The sequence below is a fragment of the Solanum stenotomum genome, unplaced genomic scaffold (assembly GCF_019186545.1).
Source record: "Solanum stenotomum isolate F172 unplaced genomic scaffold, ASM1918654v1 scaffold15813, whole genome shotgun sequence".
NCBI classification, from domain to species: Eukaryota; Viridiplantae; Streptophyta; class Magnoliopsida; order Solanales; family Solanaceae; genus Solanum; species Solanum stenotomum.
In genome coordinates, this window is record NW_026023743.1 from 30961 (window position 1) to 49026 (window position 18066).

Sequence of the window (18066 nt, forward strand, 5' to 3'; positions counted from 1 at the left end):
CAATTATTTTTAAGAAGTATTAATTTTCAAATTAAAAATGTCTCTCCACATCCAAACAACCTTTTACATATAAACAGACCTTTGCCTCACTCATTGCTTCTTCTTTTCTTTTTTCCATGACCAGTATCATTCATTGCTTCCTCTTCATACCCCAGCAGAATTCCCCAGCATGCTGCTACTTTGGTCTCCCACCAGAACATGTGAGAAAACTCCAAAATGTAATAATCATTTGGATTCTTCCCTTCTTTATTGCCTTTTCCATTCCACAATGTTTCAAATGGTATGTACCAGCAACAAATGAAAGGATCGATGAGCATCAAATATCCATACAGGTTATACTTCAAGGAATATTTTCTTTCAGGGTCAGATTTGCAGACCAATGTAACTTCTAATCCTGAGTATAGTCTAGTAGGACCATAACTTATCAAAAAACCCATGAATTTATCGGTATACCAAGATGGGTTCAGATCAATTGAGATCACTTTTTGATTTATCAACTGATGATAATCGAATAACTCTGGAATTCTGACTTGATCACGAAAATAAATGACAAAATAATCCCTTTGATGGAAGTCACACTGCATGCAATAGAAATTATTATTACTACTAGAAATTAATCAATTAGACGAGAATATTCAACATTCATATATGAGATTTAAACCTGGATGTCTGTCGTGAAAAAATGGTGTAGGAACACATTAACTTGTTCACTTGAGACGGCTGATATTACGAACCTATACAGCTTAAGACAATTAATTACGATATCTCTGATGCTCTTCAAGGCTAAATGATAATCTGCAAATAGCTCCTCTAAATTTGGGGGTAGCTCTCCTGGCAGTTCATTAAGATTCTGACAGAATTGTATGTTCAGATGCTGAAGGTGTAAGAGTCCTTTAAAGCTTTTTGGTAAACAAGAAATATTGCTTCCACTTACATCCAACTTTTCCAAAGAGTGCAAAGATCCTAAATCCTCAAGCATATCAAACTCCTGCAGATCACCAATGTTTTCTGGAAGCTTCTCTAACTTTTTGCACCCACTGAGGAAAAGTTGTTGAAGATTCATCAAATTACAGATGCTGTCTGGTAGACTTACAAGATCTTCACAACCTTCTAAATGGAGAGATTTAAGGCCGCTCAGATTCCCAATGGATGAAGGCACTTCTCTTATCCCACTAGACTTCACAGTCAAGTCCTTCAAGCAATGCATATCTCCTTTGATTTCTGGAAATGTATCTAATTTTGGGGAATTACCTATCACGAGATAGTGAAGGGATTCCATCTGAATAGAGCTTGGAAGCTTCTTTAAGTTCTCACATCTCGTTATTATTAACCAATGGAGCTTCTTTTGAACTCCAAGAGATATGGGGAGCTTTACCAATCCAGAACATCGGTCTATTTCAAGATATTTCAATTGCTGTGATTCAAAGAGGTTGTTTGGCAGTGTTGCAAGTTTATTGCAATTGAAAATACTGAGATCACTAAGATTTTGAATAGTGCCTGGAATACTTTCAAGAATTTCACAACCATCCAATCGCAACTCTCTAAGGCCGCTAAGAGACGGGGGTAAGCTTCTTATCCAGGGGGATCCTAGATTGAGAATTGATAAGCGCCGCATATCTCCACAGATTTCTGGAAATTCTTGTAAACTTGTGCATCCACGGAGATCGAGATCCTCAAGAGATTCCATGCAGACAAATTTTGGAAGCTTCTTAAGTTTGTCACAATAAGCCAAATTCAAAGAAGTAAGCATTCTGCAATGTCCAAGAGAGGGATGTACCTCTTCCAAATTCAAACACCTCTCTAAATCCAGTGTCTCCAAGATTGGCATATCACCAAAATTAGGGGGTTTTGTTAACCCAAGGCTATCCCTTAGATCCAAATGCTTCAAATTGCTCAATTTCTGTATTCATTTTTTTAAAAAAAAAAAAACAATAAATCAGTAGTACTCCAAATAGAAATATTTTATGGGGAAAAAAATAAAGAGAAGAGAAGGTTGTTATGATCATTGAAGGCTGTAGAAAATGTGGAAAAGAGGGAGTCTCAGATAATTCTATCAACCAAAGCTAGAACAGACGGAAAGAAATCACCTAGGGGTCGTTTGGTAGAGTGTATAAAAACAATGCTCAATAGGGTGTATAGTAATGCTTGCATTAGTTATGTATAGATTATTTCTCATGCATTGTTTAGTTTGGAGTATTAAAAATAGTATCCATTGTATAAAAATATTTATTTACAAAAATATCCTCCACAATTATGGTGTAAAAGATGTAAAAATGCTTTTGAGGGGTAATTGAGTCTTTAACCATGCTAATAAATGTATTGAATTCAATTGCATTACTAATACCTAGAAATCCATAGTATTAGTAATACACTCCACTAATACAGGGATTTGAACCTGAGATTTCATAGCGCTCAATCCACTTCTTTGACACCTAGTACACACCCTTGGGTGCGCTTGCAAGTTCTTTATTAGGTAGATATAATTGCAAGAAGTAAATTACTATACNACTAACAGGTAACTTCTCAGCCCAACTAGCAACATTATTTCTCAGCTATGTGAATGCATAATTTGGTCAAAAAGAGTGAAACAGTTGAGTTGACCAACCTGGTCAAAAAGAAAGAAAAGACAGACAAATTTCCAGTTTAATAATAAAGAACAAGACTTCACCATTTTCACTATTCCTAGTCTTTATGAGGAACTTGTTATCATCTTCCTATTTCAACTTATAAAATGTTAACTTTTTCATTACTGTGAGAAATTAAAGAGTATAAAAACAGACAAGAAGACTTACACCAAAAAAGGCAAAGAAAAAACTAAAGTCATTACATTTTTACTGATATTATTGTAAAGACTTTACCTTTTTCATTATTCCAAACCTCTGTAGGAAACTTGTTATCATCTTCCTAATTCATGACATATAATTGCACTGACAAATTAAACTAATGAGCACCAAATTGGGGCATAAATTTAAATCTTAACTTAATCATACCTTTCGGAAAATTGATATAAATTCGTCGCCCTAACTGAGAAATTTCCCAGAAATTGAAGAAAAAAATCGTAATAATTTAGAAAAAAACACACAAAAAGCAGAAAAGAAAACTGACCTCATCAAAGATATAAGCAGAAAAGAAGAGAACCGCACTCTTAACTATTGAGGTTTATAAGAGCTTATTTGGTCAGATATATCATTTTTAGGTTTATCTTGATCAAGAGGAAAATGGAACAAAGATTCTTGACAAGCTGACGGAGTTTAGCGTTTTCTTTAATAGTGTTTATTAGCAATAAACAAGCTTTTTTTTTACTCCTATTGAAGATGCATTTTTTTTAAAATGATCCGTATTGAATTAAATTAAAAATTAGAAAGCGAGTATTTGTGTTAAATCAAGATAGCCGGGATGATATGAAAAAAACAAAAATACATGATATTATTTAATTTAATTAAATGTTTAAACAAGAATATTGAAGCACTTCCGTCGGTTATTATTCATGTAAAAATACATTTAAAAAAAATCTCAAAAAAAAATCAATGTTCATACATTAATTTTTATTTTTTTAAAAAGGAAAACTAACGAACACAAGTTATATGGACAAACACCAACTAAAAATCGCATACCCTTTCCCATAGGACTCAATTATTTTTAAGAAGTATTAATTTTCAAATTAAAAATGTCTCTCCACATCCAAACAACCTTTTACATATAAACAGACCTTTGCCTCACTCATTGCTTCTTCTTTTCTTTTTTCTATGACCACTATCACTCATTGTTTCCTGTTCATACACCAGGCGAATTCCCCAGCAGCATACTTCTTCCCTAGATAGCTCCAACATGTAATAATCATTTGGATTCTTCCCTTCTTTATTGCCAGAACCATTCCACAATGTTTCAAATGGCATGTACAAGAACCAAATGGAAGGATACATTAACAGAAATAATCGATAGATGATGTTATACTCCAAGGAATATTTTCTTTCAGGGTCAGATTTGCTGATCAATGTAGCTTTTAATGTTTTGTCCCGTTCAGTAGCACCGTAACATAACCAAAAACCCATGAATTTATCGGTATACCAAGATGGGTTCAGATCAATTGAGATCTTTTTTTGATTTATCAACTGATGATAATTGAAAAACTCTGGAATTCTGACTTGATCACGAAAAGAAATGATAAAATAATCCCTTTGATGGAAGTCACACTGCATGCAATAGAATAGAAATTATTATTACTACTACTAGAAATCAATTTGACGAGAATATTCAACATTCATATATGAGATAAAAACCTGGATGCATGTCCTGAGAAAATGCTGTAGGAACACATTAACTTGTTCACTTGAATCGGCTCCACAGTCTGATATTACGATCCTATGCAGCTTAAGACAATTAATTACTAGATCTCTTATGCTCTTCAAGGCTAAATGATAATCTGCAAATAGCACTTCTAAAGTTGGGGGTAGCTCTCCTGATGGCAGTTCATTAAGATTCTGACAGAATTGTACGTCCAGAGACCAAAGGCGTAATCCTTTGAAGCTTTTTGGTAAACAAGAAATATTGCTTCCACTTGAATCCAATTTTTCCAAAAAGTCCAAAGATCCTAAATCCTCAAGCATATCTAACTCTTGCAAATAACAAATGTTTTCTGGAAGCTTCTCTAGCTTTTTGCAGCCTCTGAGGGAAAGCCATTCAAGATTCATCAAATTACAGATGCTGTCTGGTAGACTTACAAGATCTTCACAACCATCCAGATTTAGCTGAGTGAGGCCGCTCAGATTCCCAATGGATGAAGGCACTTCTCTTATCCCAGTAGAATTCAGACTCAGTTCTGACAAGCAATGCGTATCTCCATTGATTTGTGGAAATGTATCTAATTTTGGGTAATTAGATATCGTGAGATCTTCAAGGGATTCCATCTGAATAGAGCTTGGAAGCTTTAAGTTCTCACATCTATCTATCACTAACCCAAGGAGATTCTTTTGAACTCCAAGAGATGAGGGGAGCTTTACCAATCCAGAACATCGGTGTATTTCAAGATCTTCCAATTGCTGTGATTCAAAGAGGCTGTTTGGCAGTGTTGCAAGTTTATTGCAATCTGAAATTTCGAGAAAACTAAGATTTTGAATAGTGTCTGGAATACTTTCAAGAATTTCACAACCAGCCAAATGCAACTCTCTAATGCCGCTAAGAGACGGGGGTAAGCTTCTTATCCAGGGGGATTCTAGAGAGAGTATTGATAAGCGCCGCATATCTCCACAGATTTCTGGAAATTCTTGTAAGCTTGTGCATTTACTGAGATAGAGTTCCTCAAGAGAATCCATGCAGACAAATTTTGGAAGCTTCTTAAGTTTGCTACAACCATCCAAACTCAAATAAGTAAGCATTCTGCAGTGTCCAAGAGAGGGATGGACCTCTTCCAAATTCACACACCCCCTTAAATCTAGTGTCTCCAAGTTTGGCATATCACCAAAATTAGGGGTTTTTGTTAACCCAAGGCTTTGCCTTAGATCCAAATCCTTCAAATTGCTCAATTTCTGTATTCATTTAAAAAAAACGAAAAACTAGTTAACTTAAGTAGTACTCCTAATAGAAATATTTTATGGGAAAAAAAAAAGAGAAGAGAAGGTTGTTATGATCATTGAAGGCTGAAGAAAATGTGGAAAAGAGGGAGTCCCAGGTAATTCTATCAACCAAAGCTAGAACAGACGGAAAGAAATCACCTAGGGGTCGTTTGGTAGAGTGTATAAAAACAATGCTCAATAGGGTGTATAGTAATGCTTGCATTAGTTATGTATAGATTATTTCTCATGCATTGTTTAGTTTGGAGTATTAAAAATAGTATCCATTGTATAAAAATATTTATTTACAAAAATATCCTCCACAATTATGGTGTAAAAGATGTAAAAATGCTTTTGAGGGGTAATTGAGTCTTTAGCCATGCTAATAAATGTATTGAATTCAATTGCATTACTAATACCTAGAAATCCATAGTATTAGTAATACACTCCACTAATACAGGGATTTGAACCTGAGATTTCATAGCGCTCAATCCACTTCTTTGACACCTAGTACACACCCTTGGGTGCGCTTGCAAGTTCTTTATTAGGTAGATATAATTGCAAGAAGTAAATTACTATACATTACGACTGTGATGAAGTACTTCATTTATATCGTGAATGTCAACAAAGTTAGGTTCCACCTAAATATGTTGAAGATTTAATTGGGAAAAGAAAGGTGATGAAAAGAGAGAGGGAGAGATTATATATTTAATTTTGTGATGAAGTTTGTACTTGTAAGAACAAAATTTTAACTTTCAAGTGACTGATAACCAAAAATAAATAAAAATTTGGTGTTAATTGTGTATATCAGAACATTTATTTAAAGTAGCATTTAAATCATGGATGGATTAATTTACATGCATTGACCTATCAAAGCATTTGTTTCAACCTCATTATATACATGATGTTCTATAATTACAACTATTTGTTCAGAATTATTATTCCATTATTCTGTACAAGAACTTTGCAACAACTCCAGTTGATGTCTAATATTTGTAAGAGAGTGTTACCTTTGATATTGGCCAAAGTTCAACAAGCCTACTTTCACATAAACAAAGCACAGCGAGCTGTGATGGTTCAAAGCTCTCTGGCAATGAAATTGAAGGATACCCCCGCCAATCAATAAACCTCAGGCTGGAAGGAAGATAAGTGATAGCGCAATTTGTGCTAAAAGCTCCATCACCAACTATGAGTATTTTGAAGCTTTGCATCCTCTTGAAAATATTGCTATAATCGACAAGATCATCTTCAAAATAGTAACCTTTTGGGATACATAGGCTTTCCACCTTTTCTGTTATCTGTAAATAATGAAACATATATTTAATGGCTAAAAAATAAAAATGAAACAAGAAAGATTAATAGAACTACGAGCTTACAAAATTATTAATTTTGTTAAATATTGCTTACCAACTTCCCTTTAAAAAGGTCACAAACTTCCTCGGGAAGCCATATTCTGCTGTTAGCGTACTCTTCCCGTATGACATTTTCTCCCATTTCTCTTATCATATTATGCATCACAATACTATTATTCAGGTCGATGGATAACAGAGATTTTTCGATAAGGTAATCTATTAGAAAACCACGACTCACATATCTCTGTACTAGTTCCACACGAATATCAAAATCATATCTACTCAAGCATGCAATATCAAGAAATGCAATATCCAGAAATAATTCCTTCTCATCTTTGTCCAGACCATCAAAACTAAGCCTAAGCTTTCCTAGAATATCATTGTGAGGGATTCTCTTCAGCCGATCAATTATGGGTTTCCAGTGCCTTTTGTCTCGTCTGTAAAATAAAGAACCCAAAACTTTAAGAGCTAAAGGGAGCCCCCCAGCATGGTTCACCACTTGTCTTGAAAGTTCCATAAAATCTTCTTTTGGTGATTTTTCTCTAAAAGCATGTCTACTGAACAATTCAAGTGCTTNAAGCTTTGCATCCTCTTGAAAATATTGCTATAATCGACAAAATCATCTTCATAATAGTAATCGTTTGGGATATATAGACTTTCCACCTTTTCTGCTATCTGTAAATAATGAAACATATATTTAATGGCTAAAAAATAAAAATGAAACAAAAAAAATTAACTATGAGCTTACGAAATTATTAATTACATTAAATATTGCTTACCAACTTTCCTGTAAAAAGGTCACAAACTTCCTCGGGAAGCCATATTCTGCTGTTAGCATACTCTTCCCGTATGACATTTTCTCCCATTTTTCTTATCATATTATGCATCACAATACTATTATACAGGTCCATGGATAATAGAGATTTTTCGACAAGGCAATCTACTAGAAAACCACGACTCGGGTCTCTCATTACTGATTTCACACAAAGATAAAAATCATATCCACTCAAGCCTGCAAACTCTAGAAATGCAATATCCAGAAATAATTCCTTCTCATCTTTATCCAGACCATCAAAACTAAGCCTAAGCTTTCCTAGAATATCCTTGTGAGGGATTCTCTTCAGCCGATCAATTATGTGTCTCCAGAGCTTTTTATCTCGTCGGTAAAATGAAGAACCCAAAACTTTAAGGGCTAAAGGGAGTCTACCAGCATACTTCACCACTTGCCTTGAAAGTTCCAAAAAATCTTCTTTTGGTGATTTTTCTCTAAAAGCATGCCTACTGAACAATTCAAGTGCTTCATTCTCAGATAATAGTTGGACTTCATACACATTATCCCCGACGTGACTGATTAACAGGTGCTTGTCTCTTGCTGTTAAAATAATTCTGCTACCCCTACCAAACCACTCTGGCTCTCCAACCAAAAATTCCAACTGTTCTTGATGGTTTACGTCATCGATGGTGAACAGAACTTTCTTCCAACGAAGCATATTCTTTAAAATATTCATCCCTTCATGCTCACTAGTTAGAGTCAATTAGAGCTTGCAAATGACGACTTGTTGTAGCCATGTTAGTCCATTTTTCTGATGAAGATTTCCAACATCACCGAGAAAACAATCAGCTTCAAATTGATGGCGGTATCTTTGATGTAGAACATTTGCAATTTCTGTTTTACCGATGCCGCCCATACCCCAAATACCAATAGAGCGAACATCGTTTGATTCCATATCTAATAATGAGGTTACTTTCTCAACCTGAGATTTCATACCCACTAAACTTTCCGGGAAAGGTGAAATAATTTGAAGTGATTTAGGAAATATGTCATCAACTAATTTCTTGACGCACTCAGCCTCATCCCTACATTATAGTGGAAAATAATCTCAGAGTAAATAAATAGAAAAGCAAAGACTATTATGAATTATAACATTTCAAAATCTAATTACATCTCTGCTTTCCTAGGATATTTGTTCGCTTTTGGGTAAATGTATAGATGATGATTGTGTGGTATTGTAGCTAAAAAGTTTGGCCCTTTTTCCTATTGATAAAGAGAAACCGGAAAAAGAAGAAGAAAGCTTACTTGAAATTTATTAAATGATAGCCTGATATTTTCCCTGCCTCCACAAATGCATCCCTCCATCTTTGAACCTTCTCCATATCATCTTTGTGTTTTACCTCATGTTGGGAAAATGAACCGGCGATAGGTGGATTTTGATGGCGCACATCTGATGGACTCACATCATAGAAGACTGGAATCACAATCTGCTCCAATTCCTTTTTACACTTTATGATGTGTGCAAGCTCCTCTAAGCACCATCTTGAGGTTGCATAGCTTTTTGAAAATATTATGACAGCGAATCTGGCCTCTTCTATGGCTTTTAAAAGTTCAGCAGAAATTGATTTTCCGGTTTCTAGTCGCTCATCATCTTTAAAAGTGCGGATTCCTCTTTGTTCCAGAGCCTTATATAGATGACTTACAAAGTTTCTACGAGTATCTTCACCTCTAAAACTCAAAAAGATATCGTACTTGCACACTTTGGAAGAAGAAGCATGAGACATTGTTGAAGAATATTGCTAAAGACTAACAGGCAAGTTCTCAGCTTTAGGTATATGGTGAGAAAATAAAATTGTTCAATGTTGTGCTGCTTAATAAAGATCAATATTTGAAGTCCAATTGGCAAAATTATTTCTCAGCAATGTGAATGCATAATTTGGTCAAAAAGTGTGAAAAAGGGGGAGTAGACCAACCTGGTAAAAAAGAAAGAAAAGACAAAGACTTCACTATTCCTAGTCTTTATATTAAAGAACTCATAAAATTGTACCTTTTTCATTATTGTGGGAAATTAAAGAGAATTGAAACAGACAAGAAGACATAACTTGGCCCTTATACCAGAAAAGGCAAAGAAAAAACTAAAATTATATTTTTACTGATTTTATTGTAGAGACTAGACTTTACTTTTTTTCATTATTCCAAGCCTCTGTAGGAAACTTGTTATCATCTTCCTAATTCATGACATATAATTGTAGCCTTTTTCAGTATTGCACTGACAAATTAAACTTTCAAGATCACTATGGTGCTCCCATATTATACATTATATACATAATAATGGATAATACAAATAAAAGTGAAATCATTAATGAAATACAATTAAATAAACATTACATAATTGAAAAAAATTATTTTAAATTCTACATAAATATTCAACTTTCAAGATCACTACGGTGCTCCCATAAATGCTCTATTAATGCATTACGTAGTTCAAAATAAGCAATGTTTGCATTTTTAATTTTTGTGAAGGTTAATTGTAGTTATATCCAATTATAATTTATAGTAGAATTAACATAAATTTAATTTTTTTAAAAAGTCATATATAAAAAATTAATTTATAAAAAAGCTAAATTTTATATCTAAAATTAATATTATAAAAATATTACATAAAAAAAAATTAAATATACAAGAGATTTAATTAAACATACCATTTATATAATGTTTAATTAAAAGTTTGTATAATGAAATAATATTAAAATATTCAAAAAGTGAAATGGTGTGATGAATTATGTTACACCAAATTTGGTGTAACACTATTCACACACCAAATTTGGTGTAAAAATTGGTGTGGGTTGAAGCTCAAAACACCAAATCTTACACCAAATTTAGAATTTGATGTAAAATTTAGTGTTGGGTTGGAGATAGTCCAAAGGCAAAATACTTTTTAAGCCCAAAAAGAGAAAATGAGAATGATATATACCTTTTAAAAATTGTATAACATATACCTTTTAAAAATTGACTGACATATATCTTTTACTCTTCATCATTAAAAAAACAAAAAGCTCACATATACCATTTTCCATTAATGCGAATGAAAATATTAATTTTTAAATTTTATTTTTTATTTTATACTTTTTAAAGATTCGTGTAGGATATATATAATTATTTTAGCAAAGTTAAGAATATATTTGATTTTTCTTACCTATAATTTTTTTTGACTTCTTTAATGCTTAATTTGAGTTTTAAATATCTCTCTTATAATCTATTTACTTATCATTATTTGATTTTCTTATTTTTATTTTTTTTCTTTTATTATTAGTGTAAAATATAAGAAATAAAAAAGAAAAAAGAGTGAATGCAAATAAAGAAAATTTTCTTAAAAAAACTATTATTATTTTTTGCATTTGGGAGAAATTGGGAGTGACCTCAATGGCCGTCAAGATGAGGGAAGGGAAACTGAGATGATTTGGGCATGTGCAGTGGATGTACGAGAGCATGGTTATAAGGGTGTATGCGGAGAAGAATGGGTAGATTGAAAAAGTATTGGGAGAGATGCAACTTTATATTACTGAGGACATGACTCTAGATAGGAAGAAGTGAATAATAGATTATTAGGGATATAGGCTTGTCTTGCCTTGCTAAGGTGTATGCTTATTAATGCATGTTGTAGTACTAGTTGTACCCTTGTGGTTCTTGTCATATGTTATTTATTGTATTTCGGAAACAACCTATCTACCTCTACAAGGTAGTGGTAATGCCTGCATACACTCTATCCTCTTCAGACCTCATATTATATTACCCCCTAGACTATGATCGAAATTTTAGAGACACACCTTAACTAAACTAAGATCCTATTACTCTCCTGAGCTCATTCTTGCATTTTATGATATGTGCAAGCTCCTCTAAGCACCATCTTGAGGATGCATAGCTTTTTGAAAATATTACGACAGCGAATCTGGCCTCTTGTATGGCTTTCAAAAATTCATCAGAAATTGATTTTCCTGTTTCTAGTCGCTTATCATCTTTAAAAGTGCGGATTCCTCTTAGATCCAGAGCATTATACAGATGACTCACAAAGTTTCTACGTGTATCTTCACCTCTAAAACTCAAAAAGACATCGTACTTGCAAATATTGGAAGAAGAAGCCCGACACATTTTTGAAGAATATTGCTAAAGACCAACAGAGGAGTTCTCAGCTTTGGGTATATGTTGAGAAAATATATTTGTTGTGAATGCATAATTTGGTGTATGGGGAAACTTCCATTCATCTGTTACTATATAAAATTAAAACAACCTGGTCAACAAGAAAGAAAAGACAAAGCAAATTCTCAGCTTAATATTAAAGACTTCACCTATTTCACTATTCACAAAATTGTACCTTTTTCATTATTTGTGAGAAATTAAAAGGCTAAACAGGGGAGTAGACCTGATTTAGTCAAAAAGGAAATGTTGAGAAAGACAAAGAAAAACAAATTGCAGTTAAAATAATGGATTTGAGACTGATTCATAACAATTGACAAAGTTGTTGTAGTTAAGAAAATAAATAACATCTGAAGGGTTAGATCATCATTTTGTTGTAAAGACTTCACCTTTTTTCATTATTCCAGACCTATATAGGAAACTTGTTATCATCTTCCTAATTCATGACATGAAAATGGGTATGATATACCTTTTAACATATATCTTTAATGTCACTGTTATATATATACAAAAGTCTTTTATTACTCTTCATCATCATATATTATTATAAGTGGAAAACTCTAAAATGAAAAGTTGAATTATCATTTTATCCCAATATTAAATATAAATTTAATCAAATATCTTAATAAATAATACTTAATATTTTAATTATATAAAGATAACATTAAAAGTCCGGCAACTATAATTTTAAAATATAAAATTTATTAATAATCATTTGCATTGAACCGAATAAGTAATAGATGGTTCATCTGCCAGTAATTATTATAGTAGCAAATTTCCTCAATATTAATTATAATACAACCTTTTCACATTCCAACATTTATTAGTTTGATTGAAGCTTCCACCTGTTATATTTGTTCATCTATCAATACTTATTATAGCATATTATCTTAATATGTAGTAATTTAGAATACAATGTTTTCTCAACAAAACATTTTCTTGTGTAATTTTTGTTCATTCTTTTTCTTAGGTTTTTTGTACTTGCAATGTATAAATCTCATAACAATGGCTATACGTATATATAGTTTGGAGGTTGGAAAGAACATTGTATCATAGTTTAAGTCTTTTCGTCTCCAACAATAAAACTTTTGGTTTTCTTTAGTTACCTAACTTAATTGATAATGAATGATCTTATCTATTCCATCAAATTATGCTCAATGATCACCTTATATAAATGAATTCATAAATCAAGAATATGTACAACTAACAGTGGATAAATGAAAAAGAACAGGTATTCATATATAATATTTTGGTGATATATGTTTATTAATGTTCTCCTAATTATATAATTATAAGTGGATGAATGAAACTACTCTAACCGTTAAAATCGGTAATCAAAACAACAAATGGAATACACATCAAGAACATTACTTATGAAAGAGTATCATGTAATATATCAATACAAAATGTTGCTCAAAATATAATTCATTATACATTTTACCTATCTAGATAAATTTAGTTGTTGAATTTTGTAGTTTCAAATAATATTTAATCATCTAATATTGTTCAACGAAGAAGTCATTTGAATATAAGCTGACTATTCATTTATTTTAGCTTGTACTTTTTCACTTTATTCTATTATTCATTACAATGTATTTTTAATATGATTTATTTTGTATGAACTACTTGTATGGAACACACGTGAGAAGCACGTGTCCAAAAACTAGTTATAAAAAAAGGCTCACATATGTCATTTTCCTCTAATGCTAATGAAAATATTAATTTTTATTTTTTAAAGATTCGTGTAGGATATATATAATTATTTTAGCAAAGTTAAGAGTATATTTGTTCTTTCTCACATATAATTTTTTTTGACTTCTTTGATTCAATGCTTAATTTGAGTTTTAAATATCTCTCTTATAATCTATTTACTTGTCATTATTTGAGTTTCTTATTTTTATATTTTTTTTCTTTTATTATTAGTGTAATATAAGAATTAAAAAAGAAAAAAGAGTGAATGGAAATAAAGAATTTTTTCAAAACTATTTTTTTTTTTGCATTTGGGAGAAAGTGGGAGTGATCTAAGTGGCCGTTAAGATGAGGGAAGAGAAACTGAGATGATTTGGGCATGTGTAGTGGATATATGAGAGCCTGAATGTACAGGTGTATGAGGAGAAGAATGGGTAGATCGAAAAAGTATTGGGAGAGATGACATGATGCAACTTTATATTACTAAGGGCATGACTCTGGATAGGAAGAAATGATTAATAATAGGTTACTAGGGATATAGGCTTGTCTTGCCTTGCTAAGGTGTATGCTTATTAATGCATGTTGTAGTATGAGTTGTACCCTTGTGGTTCGTGTCATACGTTGTTTATTGTATTTCAAAAACAACATATCTACCTCTACGAGGTAATGGCAAAGCCTGCATATACTCTATCCTCTTCAGACCCCATATTATTGTTGTTATTTGTATCGGTAATACAGTTTTAATACATATTAGATAAAACAATTTATAAAACACATATAAAACAAATTTTATTAATGAATAATACATCTGTCATACATTTAAATACACTTATAATACATTATGTCAATTTCGAACACCTATCTAAAATTAGTTTCTTTAAGTTTGGCATATCACCAAAATTAGGGGTTTGCTAACCCAAAGTTTTCCCTTAGATCCAAATTGCTCAATTTCTGTTTCCATAGAAAAGAAAAAAAAAAAACATAATGTCAATATCTCTACTAATTCTGTGATATATTTGCTTTTTATGGTTCCATACTTGCATCCTTTTGTCGTTTCAAATTTAACACATGGATGAAATGTAATTAAATGTTTTCTTCACTTCAGAATGTTCATAATACATAATAGCATATGGTTAGTGAAGATGAATTACAGAAAAAAGGTATATCACAATAGATTTATTGTTTTGTACCGCAACTATTTGACCAATATATGTGACAACAAAATCATTTAGATATTTTGAAATGTAATTAAATGTTTTCTTCAATTCACAATATCATTGTGAGGGATTCTCTTCAGCCGATCAATTATGTGTCTCCAGTGCTTTTTGTCTCGTCCGTAAAATGAAGAACCCAAAACTTTAAGAGCTAAAGGGAGTCCACCAGCATGCTTCACCACTTCTCTCGAAGTTCCATAAAATCTTCTTTTGGTGATCTTTCTCTAAAAGCATGTCTACTGAACAATTCAAGTGCTTCATCCTCAGATAATAGTTGGACTTCATACACGTTATCCCCAACGTGACTGATTAACAGGTTCTTGTCTCTTGCTGTTAAAATAATTCTGCTACCCCTACCAAACCACTCTGGCTCTCCAACCAAAAATTCCAACTGTTCTTGATGGTTTACGTCATCGATGATGAACAGAACTTTCTTCCAGCGAAGCATTTTCTTTAAAATATTCATCCCTTCATGCTCACTAGTTAGAGTCAATTTTTCACCCAAGAGCTTGCAAATGACGACTTGTTGTAGCCATGTTAGTCCATTTTTCTGATGAAGTTTTCCAACATCACCAAGAAAACAAACAGCTTCAAATTGATGACGGTATCTTTGATGTAGAACATTTGCAATTTCTGTTTTACCGAGGCCGCCCATACCCCAAATACCAATAGAGCGAACATCATTTGATTCCATATCTAATAATGAGGTTACTTTCTCAACCTGAGATTTCATACCCACTAAGCTTTCCGGGAAAGGTGAAATAATTTGAAGTGACTTTGGAAATATGTCATCAACTAGTTTCTTGATGCACTCTGCCTCATCCCTATATTACAGTGGAAAATAATCTCAGAGTAAGTAAATATAAAAGCAAAGTCTTGTCATAGACTAATATCTAAAACAAACACATAATAATGTTTATTATGAATTATAACATTTTAAAATCTAATTACATCATCAAACAATCATATACGTCTCTGTTTTCCTTTTTCGGTAAAAGTATAGCTGATGATTGTGTGGAATTGTAGCTAAAAGTTTGGTCCTTTTTCGCGCTTGATAAAGAGATTAAGTAAATGATAGCCTGATATTTTCCCTGCCTCCACAAATGCACCCCTCCATCTCTGAACCTTCTCCATAGCATCTTTGTATTTTACCTCGTGTTGGGAAAATGAATCAGCGAAAGGGGGATTTTGATGGCGTACATCTGATGGACTCACATCATAGAAGACTGGAATCACAATCTGCTCCAATTCCTTTTTACACTTTATGATGTGTGCAAGCTCCTCTAAGCACCATCTTGAGGTTGCGTAGCTTTTTGAAAATATCACTATAGCAAATTTAGACTCTTGTATGGCTTTCAAAAGTTCTTCAGAAATTGATTTTCCGGTTTCTAGTCGCTCATCATCTTTAAAAGTGCGGATTCCTCTTTGTTCCAGAGCCTTATATAGATGACTTACAAAGTTTCTACGAGTATCTTCACCTCTAAAACTCAAAAAGATATCGTACTTGCACACTTTGGAAGAAGAAGCATGAGACATTGTTGAAGAATATTGCTAAAGACTAACAGGCAAGTTCTCAGCTTTAGGTATATGGTGAGAAAATAAAATTGTTCAATGTTGTGCTGCTTAATAAAGAGCAATATTTGAAGTCCAATTGGCAAAATTATTTCTCAGCAATGTGAATGCATAATTTGGTCAAAAAGAGTGAGAAAGGGGGAGTAGACCAACCTGGTAATAAAGAAAGAAAAGACAAATACTTCACTATTCCTAGTCTTTATATTAAAGAACTCATAAAATTGTACCTTTTTCATTATTGTGGGAAATTAAAGAGAACTGAAACAGACAAGAAGACATAACTTGACCCTTACACCAAAAAAGGCAAAGAAAAAACTAAAAGTCTTTATATTTTTACTGATTTTATTGTAAAGACTAGACTTTACCTTTTTTCATTATTCCAAGCCTCTGTAGAAAACTTGTTATCATCTTTCTAATTCATGACATATCATTGTACCCTTTTGCAGTATTGCAGTAGAAAATTAAACAAATGAGCAGCAAATTGGGGACAAATATAAGTTTTCCCCATTTTAACTTAATCATACCTTTCTGTAAATGATATAAATTTGTTGTCCTACCTGAGGAATTGTCCAGAAATTGAAGAAAAATTTCGTAATAATTTAGAAGAAAAAGCAGAAAACAAAGACTGACCTGGGAGAACCACACCCAAAAGCTAACTATTGAGGTATATAAGAGCCTGTTTGGATTCAGAATAGTTTTAAAGTGTTTATGTAAATTTAAAAAGAATTTATAGGCTTCAATTTGCTTATTGAGCTACGGAAGTTTTCTCAACTCACAATGGAGCATCCCGTTTTTATATTTACATTATATATACAAATTCTATGCAACAATATCACCGTATACTTGAGAGTCAATTAGCAGCAAACACATCATAAACAGAAATACTACTTCTACTTTTTATGGCTATGCAGATCTTATAGAAGCCCTATATCAGCTTCACAAATGATATACTAAAATCCAATTATTTTTAATAGTATTATTTTTCAAATTAAAAATGTCTCTCCAAATCCAAATTACCTTTTACATATAAAGGGATCTTAGGAAGATGGTATGTACGCAACTTTACCCTTACCTAGTAAAGGTAGAGAAGTTGTTTCCCACTCAAACACCAACATTATAAATAAAAATTTCATCCATCTATCATCGATACAAATTCCTGGTATATTATTAATTTTCATTTGAGAAGGGTACATACAAATTGTACCAACAATGTAGAACATACACTTTCCATACCATTTTTATGATACATGTTTGGTTGAATACAAAATTTAAGAAAGACAGAAAAATATTTGAAAATTGTGATGTAAAACAAGTCATAAACAGACCTTTGCATCACTCATTGCTTCCTTTTCATACTCCAGGTGAATTCCCCAGCATAGTTCTTCCTTGCACACTTCAGGTACCTCCAACATGTAATAATCATTTGGGTTCTTCCCTTCTTTATTGTCAGAAGCATGCCACAATGTTTCAAATGGTATATAGGCACAACAAATGAAAGGATACTCGAACCTCGAATATTAAGGGATGTAGTTATACTCCAAGGAATATTTTCTTTCAGGGTCAGACTTGCAGACCAATGTAGCTTCTAATCTTGCGTCCAGTCTAGTAGGACCGAAACTTATCAAAAAACCCATGAATTTATCAGTATACCAAGATGGGTTCAGCTTAAGACAACAAATTACGAGATTTTTGCTGCTCTTCAAGGTTAGATGATAATCAGCAAA

At 32.5% G+C, this 18066-nt stretch overlaps 1 protein-coding gene and 1 long non-coding RNA gene across 2 annotated transcripts; one reads left to right on the top strand and one right to left on the bottom strand.

Moving 5' to 3' along the window:
* Positions 1-86: 86 nt before the first annotated feature.
* Positions 87-16306, bottom strand: LOC125850286 (disease resistance protein Roq1-like). Its single transcript, XM_049530137.1, has 8 exons — positions 15896-16306; positions 8979-9046; positions 8587-8758; positions 7681-8388; positions 6560-6847; positions 4736-5525; positions 662-1107; positions 87-578 (listed from the first exon to the last, which is right to left on the bottom strand). The coding sequence occupies exons 1-8, from the start codon at positions 16304-16306 to the stop codon at positions 87-89; spliced, it is 3375 nt and encodes a 1124-aa protein (XP_049386094.1).
* Positions 9101-11625, top strand: LOC125850282 (uncharacterized). The gene is made up of 2 exons (XR_007444772.1): positions 9101-9221; positions 11587-11625. It is a non-coding gene; the product is annotated as an uncharacterized LOC125850282 (long non-coding RNA).
* Positions 16307-18066: the final 1760 nt, after the last annotated feature.